We start from the raw sequence: 21,101 nt of genomic DNA, 5'->3' as shown, positions 1-21,101 counted from the left end.
TTGGGAGGCAGAGCCTTCAGTTATCAGGCCCCTCTCTGTGGAAGGAGCTGCCAGTTTGGGAGGCAGAGCCTTCAGTTATCGGGCCCCTCTCTGTGGAACCAGCTGCCAGTTTGGGAGGCAGAGCCTTCATTTATCAGGCCCCTCTCTGTGGAACCAGCGGCCAGTTTGGGAGGCAGAGCCTTCAGTTATCGGGCCCCTCTCTGTGGAACCAGCTGCCAGTTTGGGAGGCAGAGCCTTCAGTTATCGGGCCCCTCTCTGTGGAACCAGCTGCCAGTCTGGGAGGCAGAGCCTTCACTTATCGGGCCCCTCTCTGTGGAACCAGCTGCCAGTTTGGGAGGCAGAGCCTTCAGTTATCAGGCCCCTCTCTGTGGAACCAGCTGCCAGTTTGGGAGGCAGAGCATTCAGTTATCAGGCCCCTCTCTGTGGAAGGAGCTGCCAGTTTGGGAGGCAGAGCCTTCCGTTATCAGGCCCCTCTCTGTGGAACCAGCTGCCAGTTTGGGAGGCAGAGCCTTCCGTTATCAGGCCCCTCTCTGTGGAACCAGCTGCCAGTTTGGGAGGCAGAGCCTTCAGTTATCAGGCCCCTCTCTGTGGAACCAGCTGCCAGTTTGGAAGGCAGAGCCTTCAGTTATCAGGCCCCTCACTGTGGAACCAGCGGCCAGTTTGGGAGGCAGAGCCTTCAGTTATCGGGCCCCTCTCTGTGGAACCAGCTGCCAGTTTGGGAGGCAGAGCCTTCACTTATCAGGCCCCTCTCTGTGGAACCAGCTGCCAGTTTGGGAGGCAGAGCCTTCAGTTATCAGGCCCCTCTCTGTGGAACCAGCTGCCAGTTTGGGAGGCAGAGCATTCAGTTATCAGGCCCCTCTCTGTGGAACCAGCTGCCAGTTTGGGAGGCAGAGCCTTCCGTTATCAGGCCCCTCTCTGTGGAAGGAGCTGCCAGTTTGGGAGGCAGAGCGTTCCGTTATCAGGCCCCTCTCTGTGGAACCAGCTGCCAGTTTGGGAGGCAGAGCCTTCGGTTATCAGGCCCCTCTCTGTTGAACCAGCTGCCAGTTTGGGAGGCAGAGCCTTCAGTTATCAGGCCCCTCTCTGTGGAACCAGCTGCCAGTTTGGGAGGCAGAGCCTTCAGTTATCAGGCCCCTCTCTGTGGAACCAGCTGCCAGTTTGGGAGGCAGAGCCTTCAGTTATCAGGCCCCTCTCTGTGGAACCAGCTGCCAGTTTGGGAGGCAGAGCATTCAGTTATCAGGCCCCTCTCTGTGGAAGGAGCTGCCAGTTTGGGAGGCAGAGCCTTCAGTTATCAGGCCCCTCTCTGTGGAAGCAGCTGCCAGTTTGGGAGGCAGAGCCTTCCGTTATCAGGCCCCTCTCTGTGGAAGGAGCTGCCAGTTTGGGAGGCAGAGCCTTCAGTTATCAGGCCCCTCTCTGTGGAACCAGCTGCCAGTTTGGGAGGCAGAGCCTTCAGTTATCAGGCCCCTCTCTGTGGAACCAGCTGCCAGTTTGGGAGGCAGAGCCTTCAGTTATCAGGCCCCTCTCTGTGGAACCAGCTGCCAGTTTGGGAGGCAGAGCCTTCAGTTATCAGGCCCCTCTTTAAGATCAGGCTTAAAACTTTCCTTTCTGATAAAGCTTATAGTTAGGGATGGCTCAGCTGACCCTGGAACATCCCATAGTTAAGCTGCTATAGGCCCAGCCTGCTGTGGGAGCTCCTATGATGCACCTCTCCATGAACATGTGACATCATTGTTGTCATTAACTTGTGTTTCTCTCTCTCAGCAGGTGTCCCTGGCCTGGTGTTACGCTGCTTGTTGTCCCCTCTTTCCTGTCCTCTCAGACCCCAGATGGTCCAGGCAGATGGTTCCTGGTTCTGGTTCTGATGGAGGTTTCTTCCTGGTTCTGGTTCTGATAGAGGTTTCTTCTTGGTTCTGGTTCTGATGGAGGTTTCTTCTTGGTTCTGGTTCTGGTGGAGATTTCTTCCTGGTTCTGGTTCTCATGGAGGTTTCTTCCTGTTCAAAGGGAGTTTTTTCTCTCCACAGGGGGAGTGGATCAGACAGAAGTTTTAGTTAATCTGTGGGTTTCCTGACCTCGGCTGCTTTTATAAAATCGGACTTTGCATGAACTGGACTAATTTGGAGTTGAATGAATTGGATTATGATGAATTATACCTGGAATCTATCTTTGAATAGCCTTGAAATGACATTTATCATGATTTTGTGCCGCAGAAGTAAAACCAAAGTGGATAAAATTGAATTAAACGCACCTGAAGAACGTCAAACACCTGAAACTGTGTGATTACAGGTGTGATTACAAGTGTGATTACAGGTGTGATTGTATTTCAAACGGGTGAAAGCTCAGCGCTGTGTTTACATCTCACCTGTCTGAGGAATGCACACCAACCAGTGGTCACACCTTTACCTGGAAGAGTGTGAGTGTGTGTGTGTGTGTGAGTGTGAGAGAGAGAGTGTGTGTGTGTGTGTGTGTGTGTGTGTGTGTGTATTGTTTAGTAAATGAGTTTCAATAATCAGAACGAAGAAGCTTTTCTTACCGTGCAGGACGACCACAAACAGCACAAACATCTTCTTCTTCTCTGCTTCTTCTCCTTTTTCTTCTTCTGCTTCTTCTGTGCTTCTTCTTCTTCTTCTCTGCCTCCACTGAGCGACTGCACCAGCGTCAGATCCAGTTGGTTCACTAACAGCCGTCACAGAGACGCTCCTCTGCTCCGGTTTCCCTGGAAGCAGGAAATCCAGTTTCGCTGTCACAGTTTGTTGGAGATTCTTCGTTGGAACCAGAATAACAAACATTTCACTGTTTGGAGGCTTTTCAAAGCAGAAAAAGAATAAATAAATGAGTGAATTGTTCATTTTTCTGAATGGTTTCCAGTGTCTGACCAGTTAATCTCCTCTGCAGATATATTCTCTGAGCGCTTCTTTGCGGTTTCTGCTTCTGTCTTATCATATATATTTATTATATATCATATATACTTATATATATACATATATATATTATATTTCTGACCTCTGCACATCACCACCAGCCTTCACTTGAAACCATTCAAACATTCTCTGAATTTCTTGAATTATTAAGCATTTTATCATATTTCAGAGCATTAAAAGATCATTTGAATGAACCTTGATGTGTGGCCACCCATGTTTGTTGTTCTTCACGGTAAAAATCTCATCTAAACAATTTTCAGCAGATTAAAATGAATTCATTCAGCATTCGCACACATTTACATTGTTTCCTCTTTAATTATCTTATTGTTATCATTTCCATCCCATAAAGTCTGATTTGATTGTTTTATTGTGTTGAACTCACAGATTTGTTCTTTGTTGTTGTCTTTACTTTGCGGAGTTTTTATTTTTAATTGTGCTGAATATCTTTATAAATAAAGTTTATTCCAACCTCCACTCATTTAGCAGTCCTGTTTTTTATCAGGTCCTCAGGTAAAATCCTTGATAATCCTTGATAATCCTTGATAATGGCTGAAGTCAGGGGTGCAGTTCCTCAGATGAACACTAGGGGGCATACACGTATGTGTCATACTCAGAGCCGTATATGTAGACCGTGAGCCAGGGCCTAAAAATATGGAAACTGTTACCAAAAAAGTGGCAAAGGCTGCCATACCTTTTCTGAAAGCCTGGAATCTCAACTTTTCAATGATGTATGATGGCCATCTGACAAGAGTAGCTGTTTTGAGTTATCACACATAATGTAAACTAAGGCAAGGCAAGGCAATTTTATTTATAGAGCACAATTCATACACAGGGCAATTCAAAGTGCTTCACAGCTACATAAAATCACAAGAAGGCAATAAAATCATTAAAAAGAAAAAAAAAGAAAATAAAGAAATTAAAAACCCATTAAAATAATCATTAATGAATTAAAAAGTGAAGAGTGCAGATAAAATTGCAGAGAGTGCAGAGAAAATAATGCGTATAAAAAAGCAGAACACTGACATAGCTGACAATCTGAAAACAGTTTCACAAATAACAAATGAGACCTGGATTCCTATGTTTTAAGGTGTGGTAAACCCAATTATGACATTGCCATTACTGTAAGAGGTCAAGGTCATGACTTTTAGGCATGGTCAATGACATTTTATGACATTTTCGCAAAGATTGCATCATTCAAGGCCACGACACTAATCAAACTCCTCGTCGGAATCCTCATCAGAGGAATAGGATTGTTCCTCATCAGCAAGGTCATCCTTCTGGTTTTTGCACTGCCTTGCATGGCATAGGTCAGTGCAGGCCAAGTTGTTGGCAGCACACTGACATGATGGAGTGACACAGTCCCTTTTGCCATGAGCAGGACAGAAACTCAAGTACTGCTTGAGGACCAATGGAGACATTGAACCAGTCTATGGAGAGCTGCAAGTCACCATCTTGGTCCACTCCAGACCGCCCATGCTCAACTGGGGAAGGAACTTCAGGGTTGTTCTCGAGGCATCTTCTCCAGATAGCACCTTGATAGTTAGCTCTGAGACAGTGCTTCCTGAGAGAATCTGAGCATGGAGGTAACTGCCAGGATTCTATGCCTTTCTTTGCACAAAAAAAGTGCATACCTCATTTCATTGATGTTGGTGATTCTGGACTTGGAGCTGTACATTTGACATGTGAACTCCTGTAAGGCTGCATACAGCTCAGGTGTCATTGTCCAGTCTGCCCCAAACCTTCTGAGAGGTCTCACAGAAGTTTTCGTTCTTCTGAAGAAGTCTTAGGGCGGACACTTTACCACGACCTGCAAATGCACTTACAGTGTCGCAGCCTGTATATGTGTGTAAACCAGGCAAAGCCTGATACAACTGTGAACCCAGAACACGAGCGAGTTGTGAGATGTTTATGTAACTGGTGCGATTCTTTGTCCCCGTCTTCAGGAACAGGTCACATGTGAGTACGTCTCTGGTAGCCAGGCTTATCACCAAGACAACAGTGTCATCAGACACAAGGATGACAGATCTGTGACCAGTCCTTGCAAGGCAAGGCAATTTTATTTATAGAGCACAATTCATACACAGGGCGATTCAAAGTCCTTCACAGCTACATAAAATCACAAGAAGGCAATAAAATCATTGAAAAGGAATAAAAAAAATAATAATAATAATAAAAAAAAAAAAAAAAAAATAATAATAATAATAATAATAATAATAATAATAATAATAATAATAATAAAATAAAAACAATTAAGAATTTAAAAAAAAAATTTGGAGTAGCATACGGGTGTCAGCCTCTTCCTGAGTGGACGACAGGTCTGCTACCTTGTGCACTCCCTGTTGGGTCAGCTTGTAACACTGATCTTTGGCTGTAGTGTACAGAACCTTTTCACAGTCTTGTTCTAGACTGTTCTTTGCCCCACTCTTTGAGCAAGAAGGTAACAAGATTTGTTTTGTTCTTGTTGCTTTGTAGGAATTTCTTCCATTGCTGAACTGTGTGCCCTGCAGTGATCTGTTTGACCTCTGTGCCTGAGTCTGCACCTCTGGCCACTCTCTCCATGTGTTTGATAGAAGCCTCATCATATACATCAGAAACAATGTCAACACGAGTGCTGCGGCTTGCTTCAGCTAGCACAGTGCACAAGGCATAGTCTGCAATATCAGCAAATGCCTTCACCGTTACGCTTCTGAACAAGTGCCATCTATTACGCAGGTAGAATTTAATGGCAATGATTCAGCAACAAATAGGAACTTGAGCAGTTGCTTGGCAAGTGAGGATTTGCAAGTCTTCCTCACATTGCCGTCTGATGAAGCAAGAGCCCACGGAAGTGGTCCAAGGGGATGAGAGAACGCCTCCTTCAGGTTGAGCCGTCTACTCTGTGCAATCAGTACCATCTGGGCAAATATTCGATCATCAGCTTTGAGGATAACTTCTTTATTCCCAGTTTTGCACGTCTTTGCCTTTTGTGGCATTTAGGAGAACGTTTTCAGTTTCATCTTGGAGAGTGGTGCATGGAACTGCTTTGCAGGAGGATTACTCTCAACACGCTCGGCAGAGAAGGTTCTGTAGGCATTCTCACCAAATGGTGTGTGCATTCAGAAGGTCCTCAGCAACATCTGCAGGTGCTGTACTTCCAGTAGACAGAGAAACAAGGGACTCACCACCCGCAAATGGATTTATCCAACTAGAATCCAACAGATCCACAGTGCTTGTAATGTGTTCGTCATCTTTGGCAATTCTGCTTTGTCCAAAGTCCTAGTGAGAACAGTCACTTTGTTGGAGTCCCAGGGAGCTTTTCGATATACACAGGTAAGTGCTTTTGTACTCAGCAGTAAGGCAATGTGAGGAGGACTTGCAAATCCTCACAAGCAACTGCTCAAGTTCCCATGTGTTACCAATACCCGTTGCCTTTTATCATAGGGAAAGCCATTACCATACAATCGGTGCTTTTGTTTTGAAAACAGGAAGTGAACCTACCCTCGTTGTAGCTAGCTTGAAACTGCCGTTTTGACAGGAAATGACGATCGGCGACGTCACGTTATGTTGCATCTTGGGTAGTTTGAGTATGAGTAGTAACCTCATGATGCATACCCAACATTTAGGAGAATCTAGTATGCTAACTTTAACATACTAACTTTAACTTAAAAAAAGTTAAAGTTAGTATGAGTAGTAGGAGTAGTAGGAGTAGTAGGAGAAGTAGGCGGTTTCGAACACAGCCTCTCTCTGGTATAAACCAGCCTGAACGGCCTGCACTTTTGTTGGCAATGGAAGACCATAGACATGCCACGCCACAGGAGAAGGGATCATCATCGCCAAAAAAGCCAAAAAGACAATCTTGACACATACCGCCTGCCGTAGTTCAACAAGTTGCAACGCACATTTGAAAACGCGAGAGAGCAAATTCACTCGAGTTTGCAAAATAAAATTGCACCACTAGATCAGGGGAAGAAATTACACAGTGTGCCTTTAAGATAAAGTCGCTTGGTGCTGGCTGTCTTAGTAGGAAAACTGTGTGATGACGTGCAGCAGCGGAGGTTTAAAACGTGAGATATAAAAAGAACATGGATGATGATGGACGAACAAAACACAGAAAGCGTGTATCTTTATTCAAAACTTTATCTGAGTTTTCTTCTTCTTCCTCCATGCTGTCTTCTTCTGCATCGCTCATCCTCTCCGCATCATTCATTGGTCTTTCTGCTCTCTCCCTGTTTCAAAGGGGAGAATCCCGTCAGATAAGACAAGAACTGGACTCAGACTGAACTGAACTGAACTGGACTCAGACTGAACTGAACTGAACTGAACTGAACTGGAACTGGAACTGGAAACTCAAAAACTCTGATTTTGGATCGCGGGTTCCGTGGTTTGAAAGGCGGAGGCGGGGCGTGACGTATTTTGTTCAGCTGAAGTTCACAGGAAGTGATGGAGCTGCAAGCAGACAGACGTTCAGACGACATGAAGAAGCTGGTGCTCGGTGAGTCAAACACAGCACTCATCCATCATCCACCCATCATCCACCCATCATCCACCCATCATCCACCCATCATCCACCCATCATCCACCCATCATCCACCCATCATCCACCCATCATTTCCACACTCTCACGATTACTACGGAGCAGAGACGGTAAATGGCATCATGAGAGCTTCATGTGTCGGTCAGCTGAGAGGATGAGCCCGCGTTCGGTCCTCTGAAAGCTGCTTTCAGCAGACTGTTGGCAGTGAAGTCAGATGGAAACATGTTGAAACGGGTGATCTGACCTGCTTTCATCACCACATGTTCTTACAAAGGAAGCCGCAGCAGAGCGCAGAAACCTCAGGGTGCTCTCATTACGCTCCGTTTCTGGCTTACTCTGTTGGGTGCAAAGTTTCCATCGCGTGGTCTGAGTCTAATGAGCTTCTTAGTCCGTGAGCCAGAGCGGTTGGTCGTCACCGAAAAAGTTGCAAAGGCTACCATACCTTTTCTGGAAGCCTGGAATCTCAGCTTTTCAATGATATAGATCTGTTGTGGATCTGTTACAGATCTGTTATGGATCTGTTATGGATCTGTTATGGATCTGTTAGATCTATTATGGATCTGTTTTAGATCTGTTATTGATCTGTTATTGATCTGTTATTGATCTGTTATTGATCTGTTATAGATCGTTTACGGATCTGTTATGGATCTGTTACAGATCTGTTACGGATCGTTTATAATCTCTTGAAGTCCAGTGGAAAACAATGGAGTGTGTTCAGCCAGAGGCTTCTTCAGCTCTGCTGTAACAGAGCAGCAACAACCAAACATGATGAAAGCCTATCGTGGCTGATTAGAACGAAACGATGTGATTTAAATTGGGCAGCAAACAGATGAGGGATGTGCACTAACCATCTCTCTGCCCTCCCGCTGCAGGTGTGTGCGTACTGCTGCTGTCTGCACCCACAGGTGAGTTTACGCAGGAGAAACGTCAGTAAATGCCTCTCAGATGACCATAAAGCCCCCTGTCCCGTGTCTGTCTGTCCCACAGACGGTCTGAGCGTCCGTCCAAACCTCCAGCAGTTCTTTCCAGGTGAGCCCGTCTCCCTGAGCTGCGAGGGTCACATGGTCTCTGACGGCCGGCCTGTGAGGACACGAGGAACCCAGGTGGAGTCGTGCGGAGCAGGATTTGGAATTTGGAACGGTTTGTCCTGTTTTCTCAATAATTACAACCCGAACTCTGGAGTTTACTGGTGTGAAGGTGGAGCTGGAGAGAGGAGCGACTGGGCCAACGTCACGGTTTCAGGTAAACACCCACCTGCCTCCGTCTGGGCTCCCTGAGAGGGGAACCCCAGAGTTCTACCTGCTCATCGGGTTTCCACATGACTCTGGCTGTGTCCGAAACCGCATACTACTTGCTACATGCTACATGCTACATACTGCATACTTCCACACTACATACTGCATACTACATGCTACATACTAAATGCTACATGCTACATGCTACATACTTCCATACTACATACTGCATACTACATACTGCATACTTCCATACTACATACTGCATACTACATGCTACATACTGCATACTTCCATACTGCATACTTCCATACTACATACTACATACTACATGCTACATACTACATGCTACATGCTACATGCTACATACTGCATACTTCCATACTACATACTGCATACTACATGCTACATACTGCATACTTCCATACTGCATACTTCCATACTACATACTACATACTACATGCTACATACTACATGCTACATGCTACATGCTACATACTTCCATACTACATACTGCATACTGCATACTACATACTACATACTGCATACTTCAATACTGCATACTACATACTACATACTACATGCCACATCTTACATACAACATACTACATAATGCATGCTGCATACAACGTACTACATAGTGCATACTACATGCTACATGCTACATACTGCTTACTACATACTACATACTTCCAAACTGCATACTACATACTGCATACTACATACTGCATACATCCTACTAATTCGGTGCTACTAAAGCTAGCCGCAGTGAGCTAACGCACTTCCTGTTATTTTCACAAAATAAAATACCCGTTGCCTTTTATCATAGGGAAAGCCATTAAGATACAATTGGTGCTTTTGTTTTGAAAACAGGAAGTGAACCTACCCTCGTTGTAGCTAGCTTGAAACTGCCGTTTTGACAGGAAATGACGATCGGCGACGTCACGTTACGTTGCATCTTGGGTAGTTTGAGTATGAGTAGTAACCTCATGATGCATACCCAACATTTAGGAGAATCTAGTATGCATCCAGGAACTTAAAAAAAGTTCATGTTAGTAGGAGTAGTAGGAGAAGTAGGCGGTTTCTAATACAGCGGCTGTGTCTCTGCTGCTCAGGTGGTGCTCTGATCCTGGAGGTCCCTGCACTTCCTGTCAGGGCAGGAAGTGAGGTCACTCTGCGCTGCAGACAGAGGAGCAGGGGCGCGGTCGCAGCTTATTTCCTCTTTAATGGACGTTCCGTTGAAGATGAACCCAAAGAGCTGCTCGTCCGTGAGGTCCAGCCGTCCGATGAGGGTCTCTACATGTGTGCGACAGATGAGTTCGGATCGTCTCCTCAGAGCCTCCTGAGGGTCAGAGGTCAGGACGCTAACAGTGTTTCCTCAACTTTATCTATGTCGCACGTTTGGAACAAATGTTCCCCGCTGTGTGCTGTACCCAACAATCGGTGTGAGGGTACGGCTAGAATGAGTGCTCTCCTCAGGGTTCACAGTAGGAGGATTGATGGGATTGGGTGTCTCTCCTGCAGGTCCTCCTCCAACAACCTGTCCTCCAGCTCCTCTCACCTCCAGTCCTCCTCCTGCAGCCTCCATCACCTCCCCTCTTTCCCCTCCGGCCTCCTCCACCTTCGTCCCTGTTGTGGCAGCTGTTGGTTTTCCGGTGGTTCTGGTTCTGGTTCTGGTTCTGGTTGTGGCTCTGTGGCTGAGGAGGAAACGGACAGGTAGGACGTCTTTCTGCCTCCGGGTGAAGCATCAGATTTCTGTCAGGTGACCTCAGAGTGATTCCTCCTGTCTGCTGTCTGCAGGATCAAAAGACAGATTTCATGTTTTAGTTTCTTACAGACCACCGAGTCCTGAACTCAGACTGAGGCGTCTCCTCATCGAGTCCAGAACTCAGACTGAGGCGTGTCCTCATCGAGTCCTGAACTCAGACTGAGGCGTCTCCACACCGAGTCCAGAACTCAGACTGAGACATCCTCACACCGAGTCCAGAACTCAGACTGAGGCGTCTCCACACCGAGTCGAGTCCAGAACTCAGACTGAGGCGTCTCCACACCGAGTCCAGAACTCAGACTGAGGCGTCTCCACACCGAGTCCTGAACTCAGACTGAGGCGTCTCCACACCGAGTCCAGAACTCAGACTGAGGCGTCTCCACACCGAGTCCAGAACTCAGACTGAGGCGTCTCCACACCGAGTCCTGAACTCAGACTGAGGCGTCTCCACACCGAGTCCAGAACTCAGACTGAGGCGTCTCTACACCGAGTCCAGAACTCAGACTGAGGCGTCTCCACACCGAGTCCAGAACTCAGACTGAGGCGTCTCCACACCGAGTCCTGAACTCAGACTGAGGCGTCTCCTCACCGAGTCGAGTCCAGAACTCAGACTGAGGCGTCTCCTCACCGAGTCCAGAACTCAGACTGAGGCGTCTCTACACCGAGTCGAGTCCAGAACTCAGACTGAGGCGTCTCCTCACCGAGTCGAGTCCAGAACTCAGACTGAGGCGTCTCCTCACCGAGTCGAGTCCAGAACTCAGACTGAGGCGTCTCCTCACCGAGTCGAGTCCAGAACTCAGACTGAGGCGTCTCCTCACCGAGTCCAGAACTCAGACTGAGGCGTCTCCTCACCGAGTCGAGTCCTGAACTCAGACTGAGGCGTCTCCTCACCGAGTCGAGTCCTGAACTCAGACTGAGGCGTCTCCTCACCGAGTCCAGAACTCAGACTGAGACGTCTCCTTACCGAGTCCTGAACTCAGACTGAGGCGTCTCCTCACCGAGTCGAGTCCTGAACTCAGACTGAGGCGTCTCCTCACCGAGTCCAGAACTCAGACTGAGGCGTCTCCTTACCGAGTCCAGAACTCAGACTGAGGCGTCTCCTCACCGAGTCCAGAACTCAGACTGAGGCGTCTCCTCACCGAGTCGAGTCCTGAACTCAGACTGAGGCGTCTCCTCACCGAGTCCTGAACTCAGACTGAGGCGTCTCCTCACCGAGTCCAGAACTCAGACTGAGGCGTCTCCTCACCGAGTCGAGTCCTGAACTCAGACTGAGGCGTCTCCTCACCGAGTCCTGAACTCAGACTGAGGCGTCTCCACACCGAGTCCAGAACTCAGACTGAGGCGTCTCCTTACCGAGTCCTGAACTCAGACTGAGGCGTCTCCTCACCGAGTCCAGAACTCAGACTGAGGCGTCTCTACACCGAGTCCAGAACTCAGACTGAGGCGTCTCCTCACCGAGTCGAGTCCAGAACTCAGACTGAGGCGTCTCCTCACCGAGTCCAGAACTCAGACTGAGGCGTCTCCTCACCGAGTCCAGAACTCAGACTGAGACATCCTCACACCGAGTCCAGAACTCAGACTGAGGCGTCTCCACACCGAGTCCAGAACTCAGACTGAGGCGTCTCCACACCGAGTCCAGAACTCAAACTGAGGCGTCTCCACACCGAGTCCTGAACTCAGACTGAGGCGTCTCCACACCGAGTCCTGAACTCAGACTGAGGCGTCTCTACACCGAGTCCAGAACTCAGACTGAGGCGTCTCCTCACCGAGTCCAGAACTCAGACTGAGGCGTCTCCACACCGAGTCCTGAAGTCAGACTAAGGCGTCTCCTCACCGAGTCCTGAACTCAGACTGAGGCGTCTCCACACCGAGTCCAGAACTCAGACTGAGGCGTCTCTACACCGAGTCCAGAACTCAGACTGAGGCGTCTCCACACCGAGTCCAGAACTCAGACTGAGGCGTCTCTACACCGAGTCCAGAACTCAGACTGAGGCGTCTCCTCATCGAGTCGAGTCCAGAACTCAGACTGAGGCGTCTCCTCACCGAGTCCAGAACTCAGACTGAGGCGTGTCCTCACCGAGTCGAGTCCAGAACTCAGACTGAGGCGTCTCCTCACCGAGTCCAGAACTCAGACTGAGGCGTCTCCTCACCGAGTCGAGTCCTGAACTCAGACTGAGGCGTCTCCTCACCGAGTCCAGAACTCAGACTGAGACGTCTCCTTACCGAGTCCTGAACTCAGACTGAGGCGTCTCCTCACCGAGTCGAGTCCTGAACTCAGACTGAGGCGTCTCCACACCGAGTCCTGAACTCAGACTGAGGCGTCTCCTCACCGAGTCGAGTCCTGAACTCAGACTGAGGCGTCTCCTCACCGAGTCCAGAACTCAGACTGAGGCGTCTCCTTACCGAGTCCTGAACTCAGACTGAGGCGTCTCCTCACCGAGTCCAGAACTCAGACTGAGGCGTCTCTACACCGAGTCCAGAACTCAGACTGAGGCGTCTCCTCACCAAGTCGAGTCCAGAACTCAGACTGAGGCGTCTCCTCACCGAGTCCAGAACTCAGACTGAGGCGTCTCCTCACCGAGTCCAGAACTCAGACTGAGGCGTCTCCTCATCGAGTCCAGAACTCAGACTGAGGCGTCTCCTCACCGAGTCGAGTCCTGAACTCAGACTGAGGCGTCTCCTCACCGAGTCCAGAACTCAGACTGAGACATCCTCACACCGAGTCCAGAACTCAGACTGAGGCGTCTCCTCACCGAGTCGAGTCCTGAACTCAGACTGAGGCGTCTCCACACCGAGTCGAGTCCAGAACTCAGACTGAGGCGTCTCCTCACCGAGTCGAGTCCTGAACTCAGACTGAGGCGTCTCCTCATCGAGTCGAGTCCAGAACTCAGACTGAGGCGTCTCCTCACCGAGTCGAGTCCTGAACTCAGACTGAGGCGTCTCCTCACCGAGTCGAGTCCAGAACTCAGACTGAGGCGTCTCCTCACCGAGTCGAGTCCTGAACTCAGACTGAGGTGTCTCCTCACCGAGTCCTGAACTCAGACTGAGGCGTCTCCTCATCGAGTCCTGAACTCAGACTGAGGCGTCTCCACACCGAGTCGAGTCCTGAACTCAGACTGAGGCGTCTCCTCACCGAGTCCTGAACTCAGACTGAGGCGTCTCCTTACCGAGTCCTGAACTCAGACTGAGGCGTCTCCACACCGAGTCCTGAACTCAGACTGAGGCGTCTCCTTACCGAGTCCAGAACTCAGACTGAGGCGTCTCCTCATCGAGTCCTGAACTCAGACTGAGGCGTCTCCTCATCGAGTCCAGAACTCAGACTGAGGCGTCTCCTCACCGAGTCGAGTCCTGAACTCAGACTGAGGCGTCTCCACACTGAGTCGAGTCCTGAACTCAGACTGAGGCGTCTCCTTACCGAGTCCTGAACTCAGACTGAGGCGTCTCCACACTGAGTCGAGTCCAGAACTCAGACTGAGGCGTCTCCACACTGAGTCGAGTCCAGAACTCAGACTGAGGCGTCTCCACACTGAGTCGAGTCCTGAACTCAGACTGAGGCGTCTCCTCATCGAGTCGAGTCCAGAACTCAGACTGAGGCGTCTCCACACCGAGTCCAGACCTCAGACTGAGGCGTCTCCACACCGAGTCCTGAACTCAGACTGAGGCGTCTCCACACCGAGTCCAGAACTCAGACTGAGGCGTCTCCACACCGAGTCGAGTCCAGAACTCAGACTGAGGCGTCTCCACACCGAGTCCTGAACTCAGACTGAGGCGTCTCCTCACCGAGTCCAGAACTCAGACTGAGGCGTCTCCACACCGAGTCCAGAACTCAGACTGAGGCGTCTCCTCACCGAGTCCAGAACTCAGACTGAGGCGTCTCCTCACCGAGTCGAGTCCTGAACTCAGACTGAGGCGTCTCCTCACCGAGTCCAGAACTCAGACTGAGGCGTCTCCTCACCGAGTCGAGTCCTGAACTCAGACTGAGGCGTCTCCTCACCGAGTCGAGTCCAGAACTCAGACTGAGGCGTCTCCTCACCGAGTCCAGAACTCAGACTGAGGCGTCTCCTCACCGAGTCCAGAACTCAGACTGAGACGTCTCCTTACCGAGTCCTGAACTCAGACTGAGGCGTCTCCTCACCGAGTCCAGAACTCAGACTGAGGCGTCTCCTTACCGAGTCCTGAACTCAGACTGAGGCGTCTCCTCACCGAGTCCAGAACTCAGACTGAGGCGTCTCTACACCGAGTCCAGAACTCAGACTGAGGCGTCTCCTCACCGAGTCGAGTTCAGAACTCAGACTGAGGCGTCTCCTCACCGAGTCCAGAACTCAGACTGAGGCGTCTCCTCACCGAGTCCAGAACTCAGACTGAGACATCCTCACACCGAGTCCAGAACTCAGACTGAGGCGTCTCCTCACCGAGTCCTGAACTCAGACTGAGGCGTCTCCACACCGAGTCGAGTCCTGAACTCAGACTGAGGCGTCTCCTCACCGAGTCGAGTCCAGAACTCAGACTGAGGCGTCTCCACACCGAGTCGAGTCCAGAACTCAGACTGAGGCGTCTCCTCACCGAGTCGAGTCCAGAACTCAGACTGAGGCGTCTCCTCACCGAGTCGAGTCCTGAACTCAGACTGAGGTGTCTCCTCACCGAGTCCTGAACTCAGACTGAGGCGTCTCCTCATCGAGTCCTGAACTCAGACTGAGGCGTCTCCACACCGAGTCCTGAACTCAGACTGAGGCGTCACCTCACCGAGTCCTGAACTCAGACTGAGGCGTCTCCTCACCGAGTCGAGTCCTGAACTCAGACTGAGGCGTCTCCTCACCGAGTCCTGAACTCAGACTGAGGCGTCTCCTCACCGAGTCCTGAACTCAGACTGAGGCGTCTCCTTACCGAGTCCTGAACTCAGACTGAGGCGTCTCCACACCGAGTCGAGTCCAGAACTCAGACTGAGGCGTCTCCACACCGAGTCCTGAACTCAGACTGAGGCGTCTCCTCACCGAGTCCAGAACTCAGACTGAGGCGTCTCCACACCGAGTCCAGAACTCAGACTGAGGCGTCTCCTCACCGAGTCCAGAACTCAGACTGAGGCGTCTCCTCACCGAGTCGAGTCCTGAACTCAGACTGAGGCGTCTCCTCACCGAGTCCAGAACTCAGACTGAGGCGTCTCCTCACCGAGTCGAGTCCTGAACTCAGACTGAGGCGTCTCCTCACCGAGTCGAGTCCAGAACTCAGACTGAGGCGTCTCCTCACCGAGTCCAGAACTCAGACTGAGGCGTCTCCTCACCGAGTCCAGAACTCAGACTGAGACGTCTCCTTACCGAGTCCTGAACTCAGACTGAGGCGTCTCCTCACCGAGTCCAGAACTCAGACTGAGGCGTCTCCTTACCGAGTCCTGAACTCAGACTGAGGCGTCTCCTCACCGAGTCCAGAACTCAGACTGAGGCGTCTCCTTACCGAGTCCTGAACTCAGACTGAGGCGTCTCCTCACCGAGTCCAGAACTCAGACTGAGGCGTCTCTACACCGAGTCCAGAACTCAGACTGAGGCGTCTCCTCACCGAGTCGAGTCCAGAACTCAGACTGAGGCGTCTCCTCACCGAGTCCAGAACTCAGACTGAGGCGTCTCCTCACCGAGTCCAGAACTCAGACTGAGACATCCTCACACCGAGTCCAGAACTCAGACTGAGGCGTCTCCTCACCGAGTCCTGAACTCAGACTGAGGCGTCTCCACACCGAGTCGAGTCCAGAACTCAGACTGAGGCGTCTCCTCACCGAGTCGAGTCCAGAACTCAGACTGAGGCGTCTCCTCACCGAGTCGAGTCCTGAACTCAGACTGAGGTGTCTCCTCACCGAGTCCTGAACTCAGACTGAGGCGTCTCCTCATCGAGTCCTGAACTCAGACTGAGGCGTCTCCACACCGAGTCCTGAACTCAGACTGAGGCGTCACCTCACCGAGTCCTGAACTCAGACTGAGGCGTCTCCTCACCGAGTCGAGTCCTGAACTCAGACTGAGGTGTCTCCTCACCGAGTCCTGAACTCAGACTGAGGCGTCTCCTCACCGAGTCCTGAACTCAGACTGAGGCGTCTCCTTACCGAGTCCTGAACTCAGACTGAGGCGTCTCCACACCGAGTCCTGAACTCAGACTGAGGCGTCTCCTTACCGAGTCCAGAACTCAGACTGAGGCGTCTCCTCATCGAGTCCAGAACTCAGACTGAGGCGTCTCCTCATCGAGTCCTGAACTCAGACTGAGGCGTCTCCTCACCGAGTCGAGTCCTGAACTCAGACTGAGGCGTCTCCTCACCGAGTCGAGTCCTGAACTCAGACTGAGGCGTCTCCACACCGAGTCCAGAACTCAGACTGAGGCGTCTCCTCACCGAGTCGAGTCCTGAACTCAGACTGAGGCGTCTCCACACTGAGTCGAGTCCTGAACTCAGACTGAGGCGTCTCCACACTGAGTCGAGTCCTGAACTCAGACTGAGGCGTCTCCTTACCGAGTCCTGAACTCAGACTGAGGCGTCTCCACACCGAGTCCTGAACTCAGACTGAGGCGTCTTCTTACCGAGTCCAGAACTCAGACTGAGGCGTCTCCTCATCGAGTCCAGAACTCAGACTGAGGCGTCTCCTCATCGAGTCCTGAACTCAGACTGAGGCGTCTCCTCATCGAGTCCTGAACTCAGACTGAGGCGTCTCCTCACCGAGTCGAGTCCAGAACTCAGACTGAGGCGTCTCCTCACCGAGTCGAGTCCAGAACTCAGACTGAGGCGTCTCCACACTGAGTCGAGTCCAGAACTCAGACTGAGGCGTCTCCACACTGAGTCGAGTCCTGAACTCAGACTGAGGCGTCTCCACACTGAGTCGAGTCCTGAACTCAGACTGAGGCGTCTCCTCACCGAGTCCTGAACTCAGACTGAGGCGTCTCCACACAGAGTCCAGAACTCAAACTGAGGCGTCTCCACACCGAGTCCTGAACTCAGACTGAGGCGTCTCCACACCGAGTCCTGAACTCAGACTGAGGCGTCTCTACACCGAGTCCAGAACTCAGACTGAGGCGTCTCTACACCGAGACCTGAACTCAGACTGAGGCGTCTCCACACCGAGTCGAGTCCAGAACTCAGACTGAGGCGTCTCCTCACCGAGTCCAGAACTCAGACTGAGGCGTCTCCACACCGAGTCCAGAACTCAGACTGAGACATCCTCACACCGAGTCCAGAACTCAGACTGAGGCGTCTCCACACCGAGTCCAGAACTCAGACTGAGGCGTCTCCACACCGAGTCCAGAACTCAGACTGAGGCGTCTCCTCACCGAGTCGAGTCCAGAACTCAGACTGAGGCGTCTCCACACTGAGTCGAGTCCTGAACTCAGACTGAGGCGTCTCCACACCGAGTCCAGAACTCAGACTGAGGCGTCTCCACACCGAGTCCTGAACTCAGACTGAGGCGTCTCCACACCGAGTCCTGAACTCAGACTGAGGCGTCTCCTCACCGAGTCGAGTCCAGAACTCAGACTGAGGCGTCTCCACACTGAGTCGAGTCCAGAACTCAGACTGAGGCGTCTCCACACCGAGTCGAGTCCTGAACTCAGACTGAGGCGTCTCCACACCGAGTCCTGAACTCAGACTGAGGCGTCTCCACACCTAACAGAGATGAACACCAGTTCTTGGCCACTCAAACACTGAAGAATCAGAATCTGATTGAAGACGTTTCACTGATTCTTACTGAGGTTCTTTTTCCTGATTTTCTGTTGTTTTTACGCGGATAAAATGACAGAAAACATGAAAAAGACCACGCAGCTTCTTCATATAACTGCAGTATGTTAAATGTGTGAGTAAAATGGCCCCACGATGCTCTGATGCTCGTCCCGTCTCTGCAGGAACAAACCTTTCCTCACCTCCAGCTGACTGCACCTACGCTGATGTCACCTTCAGACACACGGCCGGTCCCATCCCAGCCAGCCAATCGGATGTCCGACCCCTCCAGTCTGTGCACAACACAAACTGCACCCACGCTGTGATGCAACAGGTGATGCTCTTCGATCACATCTGATAAGTTAGATCGATCATACTGAAGTCTGTGTTTGTTCACACTGAAGTTAAAGCTGGAGAAGTTTTCATCTGAGGAAACCAGGAGGCGAGTCCTACCCCGTTATCCTGCTGCTCCTACCCCAGAGTTCGGTTCTGGTTCTGAGCTCTTATGTCTGAACAGCTCGAAATCAAAGAATCTGTTTGGAACGTTTGGAACTCTTGTATTGGGTCCGGCTTGCGTTCATATTTCAGTTGAACCCGTCTCATCTCGTCTCGTCTCTTCAGGGGTTCTGATCCACACCAACAGAGTCAGTGAACCGGAAGATGTTCTGATCAAACTGAATCACTGTGCTGAGAACCGATGTCTGTTTTTGTGTCCGAACAGCAAACTGAGGACCGACCCGCAGAACTCGGCCCGACCGTCGGCCCCAAACTGAAGGAGCAGAGTGTGGCCGGTGGTGCTTTACCTCCTTCGATGACACGATGAAACCCAGAAACTAAAGTTCTGTTTGTGTTGCTTCATTCTTGTCATGTCTGTGGGTTTTTGCCATGTTTTTAGTTTCTGCTTAAGTTCTTAGTTTTCTCGTGTTTAGGTTCAGGTCTTGTGTTTAGTTTTTTCCATGTCCTGCCACCCTCTCCTGCCCTGCCATCAGCCTCACGTCCCTCACCTGTGTTTTCCCCATCAGCTGCACTCTATCATTATTCACCCTCCACAGTATTTAGTCCCCAGGTTTTTCCATGTTCATTGCCAGATCCTTCTCCGTCATCTATGGTCCATGTTACAGCCAGCTAAGTATTTTCATGCCAAGTCAAGTCCTTTGTTTTGTTTTCACAGTCTCGTTTAGATTTTTTTATATATTTGGCTCAGCCGCGCTTTCTGTTAAAACCTTTTGTGAAAATAAATTAAGTTTTGATTTCCAAGGATCTGCATCCGCATCCTTTCTCCCCACACCCTAACCCTTATTGACAGAAGGATCTGACCACAAATGGATGCGGCAGACTCCTTTTGGGAGCTGGTCGGTGCCCTCTTCTCCCTGGGGCTGGAGGAAGTTGAAGGTGGCAAATAAAGTATTGGACTGTCTATCACAGAAGTCACTCCAAACGTGGGCGCTGGATGTGTCCAACATCAGGGAGGAGGCACGGGGTGTACAGCATGCTGCCATGATGGCCCTTTTTGGCATGGAACCAGAAAAGGTGGCAGCACTGTACACCTCCTCCCTCGTCTCCCCGGCCACCTCATCTTCAGCATCCCAGGACCCCCAGCCTGAGCTGGACCCAGCCACAGTGTCCAGCGACCATACATGTATAAAGTACTAGTGATTCAGACTTGAAGTACAAGTACTCCATCAAAAAAGTGACTTGAGTAGAAGTGCTCTTTAAGCACCGTACTTAAGTGGAAGTACTAAAGCATTAAACATGTTTTGTACTTAAGTATTGAAGGTAGTTTATTTGTTAAATTACTACTCAAGTACTGAAAGTAAAAGTAAAAGTATTGTGTAATGTAGTTATTAAAGAAATCAGTCGAAAGTTTGAAAATCAAATTGTTTATATTATTCGAAATATTTGGCAGCTAAAGCTGCGTCGACGTCACTTCCTTGATCTGGGAGCTTCAAAGTAAGATGAGGGTTGATCTACTACTGTAGACAACAAAGTATATGCTATATTCTACATGAATTTTTATGTTGTAGAGTTGTGAATTTATTTTATCAATGGAGAAATTGAGCAGCCTTGCTTTGTTGTCTACAGTAGTAGATCAACCCTCATCTTACTTTGAAGCTCGAACGCTTGAACGCGAAAAAGAAAAGAAAAACACATGGAAATGTGTTCAGAATCCAACGTGATATCATCTGTGATGTCATCAGTGATGTCATCACATGTAAATCAGGTGATTAAATGGACTCCCTTCATAAACTTTGGGTCAGACTCAGTATTTTAACGTTTAGAGCATCTTTTTTTTTTATCTCTTATTGTTTTTCATTTGCAGCCTGTTGAAACCTGGATGTTAAAATGTGAAGTTTTCTTTCACTGATCATTAACACACTTAGGCCCAATCCCAATTCACCCCTTACCCCTTCCCCTCCGTTTTGCTCGTTCACGTGTAGAGGTAGTGTTGTCCCAATGCTCTTCCAAAGCCCTTCCCCTTACCCCTTCCCCTCCGTTTTGCTCGTTCACGTGTAGAGGTAGTGTTGTCCCAATGCTCTTCCAAAGCCCTTCCCCTTACCCCTTCCCCTCCGTTTTGCGCGTTCACGTGTAGAGGTAGTGTTGTCCCAATGCTCTTCCAAAGCCCTTCCCCTTACCCCTTCCCCTCCGTTTTGCGCGTTCACGTGTAGAGGTAGTGTTGTCCCAGTACTCTTCCAAAGCCCTTCCCCTCAGCCCTTCCCCTCCGTTGTAGCCCTTGAAACGGAGGGGTTCGGCCAGGCAGACTCCGTTTGAAGGGGTATGATATATTTCCCAGAGTACAACGCGACTACCGGGAGATCGCGAGTCTTTTTAAAAATGGCGGAAGCATGAGCACCACACAAATGTAAGTTCTTGTATTTTTTTTGCCATAATTGAACTGTTTTAACCGTTTTAGGTTGTGATAACTGGTGTATTGTGTGAGTTTAACATGGTGGCAATGTGTAGTTATTTTCTGCTATAAACGCACATGGGAAAA

At 50.0% G+C, this 21,101-nt stretch overlaps 2 protein-coding genes across 2 annotated transcripts in view; one reads left to right on the top strand and one right to left on the bottom strand.

Moving 5' to 3' along the window:
* LOC142369442 (uncharacterized) overlaps positions 1-2,783 on the bottom strand; it is a 34,109-nt gene extending 31,326 nt beyond the window's left edge. The window contains exon 1 of the mRNA XM_075451803.1: positions 2,528-2,783. Coding sequence (XP_075307918.1) covers positions 2,528-2,783 — 256 coding nt within the window. The remainder of the gene's footprint in view (positions 1-2,527) is intronic.
* A 4,551-nt stretch (positions 2,784-7,334) lies between these two features.
* Positions 7,335-19,762, top strand: LOC142369441 (uncharacterized). Its single transcript, XM_075451802.1, has 8 exons — positions 7,335-7,569; positions 8,301-8,333; positions 8,416-8,670; positions 9,779-10,018; positions 10,188-10,379; positions 18,295-18,443; positions 18,831-18,903; positions 19,416-19,762. Exons 1-8 carry the CDS (start codon positions 7,335-7,337, stop codon positions 19,760-19,762), a joined length of 1,524 nt encoding a protein of 507 aa, XP_075307917.1.
* Positions 19,763-21,101: the final 1,339 nt, after the last annotated feature.

The sequence above is a fragment of the Odontesthes bonariensis genome, chromosome 19, assembly GCF_027942865.1.
Source record: "Odontesthes bonariensis isolate fOdoBon6 chromosome 19, fOdoBon6.hap1, whole genome shotgun sequence".
Lineage (NCBI taxonomy): Eukaryota > Metazoa > Chordata > Actinopteri > Atheriniformes > Atherinopsidae > Odontesthes > Odontesthes bonariensis.
The sequence above is the reverse complement of the archived record's forward strand: the minus strand, read 5'-3'. Positions and strand labels throughout refer to the sequence as shown.

Coding starts and splice junctions, on each gene's coding strand:
- LOC142369441 (XM_075451802.1), top strand. CDS start 7,335: ATGGAGCTGCAAGCAGACAGACGTTCAGACGACATGAAGAAGCTGGTG. Junction 10,019..10,187: donor GAGCCTCCTGAGGGTCAGAG/GTCAGGACGCTA, acceptor TCTCTCCTGCAG/GTCCTCCTCCAACAACCTGT. Junction 10,380..18,294: donor GCTGAGGAGGAAACGGACAG/GTAGGACGTCTT, acceptor CCGTCTCTGCAG/GAACAAACCTTTCCTCACCT.